Source organism: Myzus persicae, unplaced genomic scaffold, assembly GCF_001856785.1.
Source record: "Myzus persicae strain clone G006 unplaced genomic scaffold, MPER_G0061.0, whole genome shotgun sequence".
Classification (NCBI taxonomy): Eukaryota; Metazoa; Arthropoda; class Insecta; order Hemiptera; family Aphididae; genus Myzus; species Myzus persicae.
In genome coordinates, this window is record NW_019100921.1 from 1 (window position 1) to 13,910 (window position 13,910).

General features: G+C 34.3%; 2 protein-coding genes across 2 annotated transcripts; both read right to left on the reverse strand.

The window, feature by feature from the left end:
- Window positions 1-539: 539 nt before the first annotated feature.
- LOC111026830 lies at window positions 540-3,087 on the reverse strand. Its single transcript, XM_022304975.1, has 2 exons — window positions 2,653-3,087; window positions 540-1,412 (listed from the first exon to the last, which is right to left on the reverse strand). Exons 1-2 carry the CDS (start codon window positions 3,082-3,084, stop codon window positions 597-599), a joined length of 1,248 nt encoding a protein of 415 aa, XP_022160667.1. The 5' UTR covers window positions 3,085-3,087; the 3' UTR covers window positions 540-596.
- A 6,302-nt stretch (window positions 3,088-9,389) lies between these two features.
- LOC111026831 lies at window positions 9,390-10,094 on the reverse strand. Its single transcript, XM_022304976.1, has one exon. It carries the CDS (start codon window positions 10,092-10,094, stop codon window positions 9,390-9,392), a length of 705 nt encoding a protein of 234 aa, XP_022160668.1.
- Window positions 10,095-13,910: the final 3,816 nt, after the last annotated feature.

The window sequence follows — 13,910 nt, forward strand, 5'->3', positions numbered from 1 at the left end:
ACTATTCTTGAACCACTAACTGAAAAATGTCAAACCACCTCTAATGCATTTTATACAATATGTTCTTATGGGTTGAGATTTTGTTAAATTTTGTCAAAATTTGAACCTTAAATGCTTATAAAAAAAATGTGCCTATGTATTTTTTCATATTTTTCAGCTATTATTGTAACAATATATCAGGAGCTTTATATGACATATTCACACTTTTTAAAACTAAACAAACAAATAAAATATTATTGACATTTATAAAAAAAACAAAATATACCAAATGAATAAGTAATTTATTTTAAGAAACGTTTGTAACAGACGACATGTTAATAGTATTTTTAATTTTAACATAATTAATTAAACAACTTATTATAACTTTTTACACTTATGAATTATTAATTATATTTTAGGTACACATCAAGTTTACGTATCAAAGTGGTTTGCTTTTGACGAATTTAATTTTATGAAAGATAAAGACGTGCCTAATGAAACATCAGACACGATGCTGGAGCTGGAAGATGTAAGTTAAAATTATTGTAATATCTGTTTTAATATAATAATATAATTAAAATAATAATTTAATAATATGATATAATGTAATATCTTTTTTAATATCTGTTTTGCCACGGTATTTCACCGTTGGTAACAAAATGATAAGCTAAATGTGCACGTATTTCTTGTGCATGGTTTCCCGCTCTTCGTGGAATTGAAGGAATAGGCAGTAGTGATGTAGGTGCAGGTTCATTTCTCCAAGTTCCAGGTGTAAGTTTCCCATCTGTTTCACTGTCTAGAGATCCAGGTGGTGTATACAGTGATCGTGTATTTGGTTTTTTCCTCAAATAATTATGTAAATGAATAGTGGCTAGGACAATTTTAGTAGCGGTTTTTGGTTCTAGTAACATAGGCTTCCGTAATACTCTAAATACTGAGCTGAGAATACCGAAAGCGTTTTCAACGACTCTACGCGCTCGAGAGAGCCTATAATTAAAGATTCTTTCCTGAGAACCTCTAGCCGGCTCTCCATGAAATGGTTTCATTGTGTAATCATTGAGTGCAAAAGCTTTGTCTGCCAGAATTACATACGGTACTTTGAAAGTATAGGGGACCTGAAGTATTGATGGTGGGGGGACTTTCATAGATTTTTCTTCGAGTTTCTTGTACAAATTAGTATTCTTGAAAACACCCCCATCAGAAATTCTACCCTGACAACCAACATCTACGTACCTAAAGCAATAGTCTGCGTCTACTAAAGCCATTAGTACTATACTAAAAAAATGTTTATAATTATAAAATTCAGTACCGCTGTTAATAGGAGCTTGTAACGTTACATGCTTGCCATCTAACGCGCCTATTGCATGAGGAAAATTCCATTTTGTTTCAAATTCGTATGCTAACTCTAACCATTCTTCTTCTGAGTCGGGTGCCTGAAACAATTTAATAAGCATAATATTATCAAATTTTAGATTTTTATAAGCGTTTCAAGTTTAAGTTTGCATAAATGTAATAATAAAAATTATCCTAGGCTGCAATCGTCTTTGTTCAGAATCATTTTTCGTACAAAAGTATATAATAATATATCATTGCATTCAAATTTAACACATATATTATATAGCGAACTACCCACTGAGGTCTATTCGACAACTACTATATTACAGCGGAGTGAGTTCATAGTTTTTTCTAAACTTTATTTGTTGTTTTATAGATATCAACAACTCAAAATGTGACAATACATGAAAACAATGATATAGAACCAATACAATTATCAGCTATGGGCAGTACAGATAAACATGTAGAAAAACCAATAGATATTCACGAAGCTCCGAATACACCTATAGTCAAAAAACCAAAAAGGAAACAAAATACTGAAGAAGAGTCACCTATGCTGAAAAAAGCATTTAAAATTCTAAATGAAACATCATCGGCAACTGATTCATATTTCACTTACGGCCAGCACATTGCAAACGAACTCCGTAAATATGATCAACGAACTTTAATTTACGTGAAAAATGCAATCAACAATGTGATTTTTGAAGCTGATTTGGGATATTACACCTATGGACATACACAATACAACACTACTCAAAATTCGACACCATCTCCTCAACCTCCAGTTCCATCTCAGTCTCCTGCAGTTCATTCTCCTCAGCTGTCAGTTACTTATCAGTCACCAGTTCCGTCCCCTCAGTCTCCTTCAGTTTATTCTCCTCAGCTTTCAGTTACTTCTCAGTCACCAGTTCCGTCTCCTCAAACTTCGGCAGTTTCATATACTCAGCCTCCAGTTCCGTCCCCTCAGTCTCCTGCAGTTTATTCTCCTCAGCTGTCAGTTATTTCTCAGACTCCAGTTGAATTTCTTCTACAGTCATCTTCTGAAAATCCGGTTGACTTAACTTGGTTAATGGACTGATGAAGAAAACAATTTTTTTCCCTAAGAAAAAAGTTCCTATAAAAGGATTTATTTTATTTTTAAGTTTTATAAAAAGAATTTAATTTTGTTTTTATATTTTATAAAAAGGATTTAATTGTTTTTAAGTTTTATAAAAATATTTAAGATTTACGTTTTTTTACATTTTATTTAAGGATTAAATATTTAAACATTTTTTTTAAGTTCAAGCAATTGCAATATACATTCAAATGTTAAATTAAAACTGTGTATGATTTACTTACCTTCACCCAATCTTTCAGAGCTTTACATAGAGCGTCACAAACTTCTGGAACTATTCGTGAAATCGATTGTTTTGATACTCGAAAAAGATATTGCAAGCTTGTATACGAGTCACCAGTTGCTAAAAATCTTAAAGTTATAGCCAATCTTTCTGTTACTGAAATTGCCTCTCGGAATTGTGTGTCCATTTTCTTCACCTGTGCCTCAATTAATGATTTCAGGTGCTCAAACTCTATAGTTGTCAATCTTGTAAAATTTTTTATTGTATCTTCAATGGCTTCATGTCTCATGTCTTCCATAAGTTTCACCCCATACTGCATTCGATTTAAATACAATTTCTTCATCCACCAACGTGGTTTTCGTTTAGGCTTTTTTTTAATAATGTGATGTATCACGATGAAAGCGGCAGCAGCACGGGCACGTGATACGTCCATGGTTGATCGTGAACCACTGAACGGGTCTTGGAATCGCTCGGCGAACAGCTGGATCACTTGCCGCGCGAGGCTGGAGCGCTCTTTAAAAGTATAGTACCTAAATATGGCTCTCGCGGCAAATGTCTGGTTTGCCGCGGACGAACATGGCACGCGAGGCAGCCGCGCGTAGTCGATACCCACCTTAATGTAATTGCTTATGTTAAAAGATAAATGGTTAGCTGTAAACACGATAAATCACTATATTATTGTAATAATTACAATTATTCGTTTTATACTTTTGTGTAGGTAGCTATTTATTTTTATTTTTCTGTTTAAAACTATATCGCTGTATAGTAGGCTTGTTAACAAGTACAAATAGTTTTTAATTTTTAAAATCGGACGAGTGGAAGTACCTAAATTATTATAAGGCGTTTATGTTCTCTAGCACGTTCGCAAGTTTGCAGCTATTTTTTTTGCCCTGCAGAGGTGGGGGTAACGTTCAAGAAATGGCTTGTTTTCGTCTCACGGACGATATTGGTAAGAGCGCGCTCCAGTATTGTTTATCTATCTCGATGGCCGTCGCATACGCGCACCGGGTAAACAAATGTGATAAGTTATCACTGATTACTATCTATATTTATGTTATTTGTTGATTGTAGTTGCGAAACTGAGATTTTATATATATATCTAGTACCTGTCTTATCATTGTATATTGATAAAAAATTATTTTTCTTTCGATATAATCCTCATACAGTGAAACTTTCATGCAATAATGATAAATTATTTAAATTTTTTCTTATACAAGACTAATATATTGCACGACTACGAGAGAACCACGCAACTATGACATTACAAACATTACACTGAAAAAAAAAATTTACTCACCGTGAATACTTTTCAAATGTCGTTTTAGAGCATCCTTTCTGCTAAAAAAAGTGCTGCAAATAAAGCACTTAATTTGTTCAGTGTTCTTGTGGCACTTTAAATGTCTTAATAAAATATCTTTCCGGGAGAAAACAGATACACACTTATCGCACTCAAACATTTTTAATATAACGATAATGTAGTGAGCTGTGACTTTGTTAAAATATTATAAATAACCTGGACAAGAACTCTATATATATAATAGTTGAGGGAGGCCTACAAAGCGCCTATTCATTATGATAAATTTCGCGTGGCCTCGAAACGTATATGTTCATAGATATATAACTACTTATATGAATATTATTAAAATAGTTCACACTAAAAGTGTTGTGTTGCCTCTGTAGAGATGACAACGACCAGATAAGCAAGGGACATCCGGCGTGTGCACACGGTATGACCTTATATGGTCAAGTAGTAGGATAATAGGCAGGGATATGATCCAAGGATCACCATTATAAAAACGTCGCACGAATAAGCTTCGGTAGACGGACTAACAACACCGAGCTAGACGAACTAGACGGATCAACACCAACGACAAGCTAGGAACTAGGATATGAAAGTCACATCTCGCTAGTCTTCATTATTTAAAATAGTCAATTTGGACTTAGTAAATTTATTGTGTTTTTGCATTAATTAAATAAAAAGTATTCAAATTATAAAGAAAAAAAAACAAACTCTTGTTCATTTATTCTCAACACCATCAAACGAGCGTAGTCAGATTGTTACAATAACTACAGGGCTGTGACACACACACACACACACACAAATGACTGTTACTAACGCTTATGAGTTATGACAATGGTCAAGTCAAATAATCATTTTTTTTATTTTTTGCTGTCTTAGCTGTTTTAAACCCCCCCGTGTGGCGATGTAATTTTTTTTCTTAAACATAATACCCATGATAAATCTCAATGCACTGTTAGTGCATTTTTGAACGCAGTTATTAAAACAATTATTTCAGCTTTTTATCATTTCTTTTTAAAATGTCATACTCCAGCCAGGTATCGACTATAAACACACCTGATGTTTCATCAGGTTTCATTGATTTCTTAGCAAATGGCGAGTTTGATGAAATGGTAAGTTAAATTACATATATATATATATTAAAAATAATACATTTTATGTATTTGTAGCCAGTGGCGCACAGAGGTATTTTGAGAGCACATGCAACTATCTAAAGTTACCCACCCACCCCGTCCCACCCATTTTTTTAAATTTAAAAACAAAACGTTTTTTTATTGAACTGTTATCTGTAAGTGTAATTCACTTAAAATAACTAGAAATAATAATTAAGATGTCCACACCAGAAACCCGAGACGTCCTAGATCAGCTAGATCTTACCTTTACATTTCATTACAATACATTATAAATATAACATATTTAATACTCAATGAAATACAAAAATTTTAATTAAAAAAAAAAATAATAAGATTTTGTAATGACATTATACAGTTAACACTTTTTATTTTTAATGTAAAGCTTTAAATAAATATGGACTAGTTTTACTAAAATTTTCAATAACTTCTTCATAATTAATGTTTATGTCATTTTCACAGGACATAATCATTAGTCCTTCTAATCGATCATTTCCCATTGTAGATCGTAGTCTAGTTTTAATGAGTTTCAACTTTGAAAAACTTCTTTCAGTTGATACACTTCCAACTGGCAAGGTCAAAGACAGCTTCAACAAAATATAAATATTTGGAAATAGTGTATGAAGACCATTGCGCATAAAAACCCTGTAAAAAAAGTTGTACATAAATAAGTAATTTAATACAATTCAGTAAACATATTGAATACAAGAACATTAAAAAAAAACATAGAAAATAGCAATACAAGATTTTTTACCTGATTACTGGTAACAAACTTCCATGATTTTCAATTTCATTTTTTAAAGAATCACTATCATCATCAACATCGTTATCATAATTTTCCGTTTCTAATTCGAATCTGAATCTTTAGCTATTTCATTATCACTATGTAAATATTTTGGCAACTCATCAGTTTTAAGAAAAACATCAAAACATTGTATGAAATTTAAATATTCATCACAAATGACTTCTGGTTTTAAATATTTAAAAAAAAAAAAATAACTAATATACGCTGTTATTGGTATCTTATCACCATATTACCCGTATTGTCATTTTGATTACGTATACAAAAATATAATAATTCATAATATTAAATATTAAATATACGAGCGTATCAGCTAAACAGTGTACAACATTAATATTCGAATATTGTATTATTCTTGATTCAGATGATATAACAAATAACAATTATTACTGTTTCTAATACTTTATCATTTAATATGTTGTAATTATAAGTAACTTGTAACATCATATAAGTTGTCGTATAGCATTGTCATACTTTACTCGTTTACTCCTATAATTTATCTAGGTACCTATAACCATAGAGACTATACCTACCCACCCACCCCCCACGAAAGCACATGCAGTTGCACTCCTTGCTAACCTGTCTGGGCGCCACTGTTTGTAGCTATCGAATACACCGAGGCGGGCATATTACAATGATTTATTATCCGAAGAAGAAATCATTTCCGTTGACGAAGTTAGTACGGTAAAATATAATATTATTGTAGCACTTATATTAACAACGTTATATGCTGTTATAGACTAGAAACAATGTCAAACATTTGTCGAATCACCAACAAATAAATTGTATGTTCAATTAATGTTGTTTTTTCATATGCATTATGTATAGCAAATATTTACTATCATAGATAAACCTGCAGATGATATTGACTCATGGACTGACGAAGATTCAGATGCTACATGCCTTGAAGCACTGGAACGTTATATTTGGGCAGAAGGATACAGGGACGACGAACGGTTATTGCTAGAAGCATGCACTGAATTTGAATCTAGTAGATAGATGATATATTTGGTGATATTATATTATAACAATTAATAATTGAGCGTGTGAATATTCAGTCGTAATAAAAATAATACAACTCTTGATTAATATTTTGTAACTTTATTTATTTAACATCACAAATCTTCGTCGGATGATATATTTGGTGAGAACGTTTCTGACATTTCTTCATCACTCGAATCTTCATCAGTAGGCATTACTTCGTCATCACTACTATAAAGATGTTTTTATTTTTTTAAATGTTAGAAAAAAAAAATATTTTTATAATAATAACAACTTACATCACAAACATTCCGTTTTGGATGACAGGTTGTAGCACTCCACCGCGAACCATCAAATTGATGGGCGCGTTCTCGAGAAGTGCATCGCGTAAATTTATTGGCTGGGGCAATGGTTGTTCATCGACACTAAAAATCGAATTTGATTAATAAAGTAATAGTAAAAATAATAACATTAAACTTACATTGCAGGAAAATCCTGATTCGGAATAACGAATTCATTATTATTCTTTTTCCGCCTTGAAAATTCTTTATCATTTAAAAAGAAATTTAAAAAAATGACTGCCAAATTAAACATTATGGAATAAGTTAACACTTTTTGGTACAAAATATAACTCATACTGATTATCATTATTTCAAATCAGAAGGACAGGGATTTTAAGTGAATGGAAATGCTGAATACCAAAAATCAACATGAAAAAAAACTAAGTAAAAAGACATGTGTGTGAAAAAACATCCTACGATTTATTAATTATGCTTAATTTATATGTAAGCAATTATGATGTGATTGCTGCAGTTTCTTTGACCACCCGGTTGCATATGCATGTGTGTAAACATGTATATGTGTGTGTATAATGCACACGTAGGTATAACGGCGGCATGATCCTCTATTCCTCTCCGAAGAATAGTGATGCCGGGAAAGCCATGGCTGGGCGGTGGTGGTGGCGGTTGCGGTGGCGGTGGGTAGGAGTGGTGGCGGTAGCCCGATCTTTGGCGGGGTGGGTGGTGGCGGTGGTGGTGGTATCGGCTAACGGTGGAATAGACAGAGCGGTGAAGAGGAGAGGTGGTGGTGGTGCTGTGGCGGTGTCGGTGGCGGTAGACAACACCCAGGGATCCAGGTACTACTATTCATAAATTTCAGTTTTTTAATCAGTAGAAAATAATAGGGAGTTAATATGTTTTTGTAAGCGCTTAACTACAGGCTTTTTTTCTTTTCTATATTTGACAACTTTTTGGTGTTCATCATGCACTATTTAAGTAAAGCATATTAAAAGGCTCAAATATTAATTACAAAATAAGCTAAGCATTCAAGGCAATAATTATAATACAAAGCAAAAATATAAACTCACTGAATGGTTCCATACCAGACATATCAACATCATAACTCTCGTCGTTGTTAAAAGAATCATTTGAGAAAGGAGACTGCACTACTATATTTGACGTATACGATGTTGATGGATCAACAGAACCTAAATACTCACTCATTGGGTCAGTAACAGTTGCATTTTCTTCAAAAGTACTTATAACTGGAAATAAGTATAAAAAGTAAATAACATTAGAAAAACAATGACTAATAAAAGTATAACACTGTAAGTATGTAATAAAAGCATACCAGGTTGTTGATCAGAATAACTGAGTTATCAACACCAGACATGTCAACATCATTACTCTGGTCGTTGTTAAAAGTATGATTTGAACTAGCAGACTGCACCTAAACACTTGACCCAGATGGTATCACATTTATAGCTATACCTAGTAACAAAATTATGATTAAAAATAAAACTTTATCCAGCAATAATTATAAAAATTATTCAAAACAATTATTTGACATGTTCAATGTAGGGTATGCATTCGCATTCAGAGCTTTAGTGCCAGGACATTTTGTATTTGTGTCAAAGTGGGCATCACTGATTCTTTTTTTGATGTATACATTCGCAGGTATCATATTATTCAGGCCTACAATTTCCATCCACTTAAGTAGCCCATAAATTGGGGATGCCGTGTCTCGAATCCAAACGGTATTAAACTACAAAAATACATATCTATACTCTGTTCAGCGAGAGAGCATGCCGGTTCTGCGCATATAGACTGGTGGACCGGCTGCTCGCTGAGAATCTATTTCCCCTTCCAAGATGCCTGGTTGTCGTGAAGGTGGCAACGATAATAGGCGACCGACCGCGACGTCGATGCTCGCGACGCCACCGGTCATCTGACTCGCGCAACCTGTTGATTGTTGCCGCCTGCCAGCATTTCGTAAATATTTTCGTATTTATTTATTTTAATATACTCTTATTATTATTATAGTATTTTAACCATTAAAATAAAAAAATAACACCCAAAATATATGGTAAAAGTAACAATTTTATTAATCAGTTAAAAATCAATTAAAAATCAGTCAAATATATAATAAAATAAACAAAAAAATATTAATATTTAATCATCTGAATCTGAATAAGATGTGTCACCAGTTATTGTCATCACACAATCACCTAAATTGTCCATGACTTCCTACACGACAAAGTCGATGTCCCAGAATCTTTTTTCTTCGTCAATTACGTGACTGACGAAGTTCTTCCATTTTTCGGGGCCGCATTCATTGATACCTTCAATAACGAGCTTTTTGACATCGGGTAGCTTAAATGTTGAATTATTCATTTTGATGTACCTTTTGACAGACGACCATGCTAGCTCAATCGGATTCAGTTCACAATGATACGGCGGTAAACGTAATACGACCATATTTTTGGATTTGACATACTCGTCAATGACGTATTTGTTAAACTGCGGTTTAATCCGATTAACAATGTTCATGAGACCAACTTTGTTATGTGGCTTTTCATAAACCTCGCCCTTTTGTTCCAGCCAACTTTCTATGTCTATTTTTTTCCAACTCATTGTTGGACATCGTTCGACTTTCACCGAATGGTAAGGTGCATTATCCATTACTATGACACTGTTGTCTTTTAACAATGGAATGACACCTTTAATCCAATCAAAAAATGAATCCCCGTTCATTTCGTCATGGTAGTCAGCTGATCCTTTTTTCGATTCGAATACCAGCAGACCACCATTGACGAATCCTTCTTCTGATCCAATATGGACTATAATGAGTCGTTTTCCTTTGCCTGTTGGGTTGGGAGCACCTGTCGAAAGGCCAGACAAAAACGTGTCTCTGTGTGATTTAATGGTTTTGTCAACCCAAATTTTTTCCATTCAATCACCAATGTTTGCCCACGTTTCATCTAAATAATAAATTGATCTTCCTTCTTGGCGATATTTTCGGATATCTTGTATATATTTGGTTCGCCACAATACAATGTCGTCCCGTTCAATAAGTGCGCTATTACGGCCTCTTTTACAATACGTAAAATTTAGCTCACGTAATAAATGGTATAGGTTGGTTCTTTTGTATGTGTTTAGTGTTGGGTCACTATTCACAGAAATTAAGATCTTGGCCAGTGTGGGTACCTGACGGCTAAACCAAAAATCCTTTTGTGTACCTTTTTACGTATAGCATTCCGTTCAAAATCGTCGACTTTTTCTTTGAATGTCTGCCTGATCTTCTTTTTGTTCGGTGATTTTATTGGTTTCGCATTCTTGTACTCGGCAATTGTCCTTTGGATCGTATTCTGGCCAATACCCGTATCCCTGGATAGCAATTTCACCACTTCCTTAACCGTAATAGATGGTTGTTCGTCAATTTTGCGTTTGTATAAGTTTACTATCATTTGTTTTTGTCTACTTCCAACGAACTGAAATTAAAATAATAAACAAATAATTCAGTTTGATTTTTAATTTTGTATATTAGACAATCAACATAGGCGTGCGCAGACTTTTTTCACAGGGAATGCCACTATTATTAAACATACCTAGCTCAAAACAAAAAATAACTCCCCAAAAACAACTCTTAATAGGTATAACTTGCTATATACAGCAAAAAGAAATTAACATGCGTTTTATTTAGCTTATTAGTTATTGGCTTTAGATATTTTAATTTGAAAAGTTTGTACTGTGGTTTCATTCCAATGAAGTAACAGTATAGAAACCAACAGCCATTTGATCATATTATAATAATATAATAATGACAAAAAATGATAATCTAAATAATCAAAATTATTTTATTTTTGATAGTTGTAGGTAGTATGAAAATATAATATAATTATGAATTCAAATTACCTAATATTTGATTTCGTCTCAACGGCCAATATTTTATTATAAGAAAATAATATAAAAAATTAATCAAAATATTTAAATTTTTGAACCAAGATACTATCAACTATCTCATGATTCTAATTTATAATCAAAAAACTTACAACTATAAAAACGTTATGGTTAAGAATTAAGATGACTCTGCAGGGGATGCCATGGCATACTCGGCATTCCCCATGCGCATGCCTATAACAATCAAGGTTGTTATGTTTAAGACACGTTTTGTTTTATCAATACAAACCGTGTGTAATAACGATCGACACTTACCTTCCCGCATGGATTTTTTTTAACTGGTGTATGAGGAGAAGCAGCATTAGATGTGGATGGTGCGTCAGTGTCACTCATTGCAAAAAATTCAAAATAAAGCGCTGTTAAAAATCGTTTCTATAAACACGTAATACGGTCAACGGTTGAGAAACGAGTCACCGAGCTACGGGCTATCAGGCACGGCGGCGGCGTTTTGTACACACTCACACAGCTGTTTTCGCTAGAGGCACCACCTCCGAAGCCCGACCGACACACGACGACACCCGATTACTGTGTTTGTCAAAGAGTGGGAATGCTATGGGTGGGTGACGCGAGAGGATGCGCAGAACGAACCGATTTTCATCGGGCCGCGGATGCTCTCTCGCTGAACAGAGTATACCTCTGCATGTATAGTATCTGCACCAAGCTTACCAACTTATTTTCCTTCGGATATGAATCGATTTGTTGACAAACTAGACATTCTAGTAACCACATCAATTCAATTCAACGTCGCACAAGAATCCCTCTCTGAACTCGATTCGGTTCATAATCCAGTAATAATACATTTAAATTCTCCATTGCAATTTACCGCTTAAATGTCTCACTTTTCAAAGGTAAACCAAACTGGTGCACTTACTCAGACTATATAAATGATAAATTCACCGAAGTCGTTACTAATGCTGCACGGGCGTGCTCGGTCGACTCACCCCCAAAATCCAATTCAAAAAAAATCACGGTGCTTTAACACTGTTCATATTGACTTTAATCAAACAAAAACACATCGCCAGACGCGCTTGGCAAAACCAGAGAAACCTAGCAGCCAAAATAACGTTAAACAAGCTTACTAAACAAGTGCAAACCGCCCTGCAACAATTTCGCGTAAATTCATATAGCAAGTTCTTGTCAAATATTCATCAAAATGACTCTAGCCTATGGAAAGTCACAAAAAATCTTTTAAACCAAAAAACAAATTGCATTCCTTCTCTTCGCACTCCAACTCGTCTCATAATTTCTGACGCGGATAAATGCAAATTGTTTTCGGAAAACCTTGCGAATACTTTCGTCCTGAATCAATACGCACACAACTCCAATGATCTTAGGGTTGTAGATGTTCTGAGATCACCGAACTTCTCGGTACAAAATTCAATCAATTATGTTACTCCGGGTGAAATTAAAACAATAATTAAAAGGCTACCTAATAAAAAATCTCCTGACCACGACAACATCACGAATCTTATGAACAAAAAACTTCCTAACAAGGCAATTATGTTCATGACTTCTCTATGTAATTCGATTCTTCGCCTTGGTCACTTCCCGGAAAACTGGAAAAATGCAATTATAATACTCATAAAAAAACCTGGGAAAGACAAAACAGACCCCGAAAGTTACAGACCTCTTAGTCTGCTAACTTCGTTATCTAAGTTGTACGAAGAAATCATCCTCTCGAGACTGCAAAAATATCTAAACTGTACAGACACAATTCCAAAATTTCAATTTGGTTTCAAAGCACATCATTCAACTACACAGCAACTCATGCGCATAACCGAACATATAAGCAACTCATATGAAAAACACTGTCACACTGGTGCGGTTTTCATTGACATCTCAAAAGCATTTGATAAGGTTTGGCATCATGGGTTGTTGTACAAGCTCAAAATTATCAACACACGAAATTACCTACTCAACTCCTTAACTTCGTTTCTATCTAACAGGCAGTTTTCTGTTAAAATAAATGACAGCTTTTCTTCTTTCCAACCAATCTTAGCTGGCGTCCCACAAGGATCTATACTAGGTCCAACATTATTTAACATCTACACATCCGACATCCCGCAATCACCGCACACAAACATAGCCCTCTTCGCGGACTATACTGTCATCTACTCTGAATCACGCAACCCAGAAGCAATATCTGTACACCTACAAAACCACTTAAATACATTATCTGTCTGGTGCAAGAACTGGAAAATATTAATTAATCCATCAAAAAGCGTAAGTGTATTATTCAGTCTACGCAGTATCCTACTCCACCACCGCTAATTTTTGACCACGAACCAATCTCATGGAAGCCATCCGTCAATTACCTTGGTGTAACGTTGGACAAAAGATTAACCTGGTGGCCACACCTCTCATCTAAACTTCAACAAGCCTATCAACGTTTAGGGATGTTCTTCCCTATCTTAAACAGAAAGTCTTCCCTTCAAAAAAACCTTTCCTTACTTATTTATAAGCAAGTACTACGTCCATTAATCACTTACACAAACTCATCTCAAAAAACTGCAGATATTTCAAAACAAAGTTCTAAGAACGATAACAAACGCTCCATGGTTCGTAAGGAACTCCAACATACACAACGACCTCAAAATTTCAACTATTCAAGACCACATCAAGTTCACGGCTGTGAGCTTCTTCGAACCCATCCATAGGTCAACAGGCTCAATGCACTACCACATCAATATCAGACCACCTCCACAGCACCGTCTCAAACGAGGTCGCCCGCATGACCTAATTCCTCAAGACACTATCTAACTTAATTCTCTAACTACTGTTATCATCTAACGTAAAATTGTAATTTAA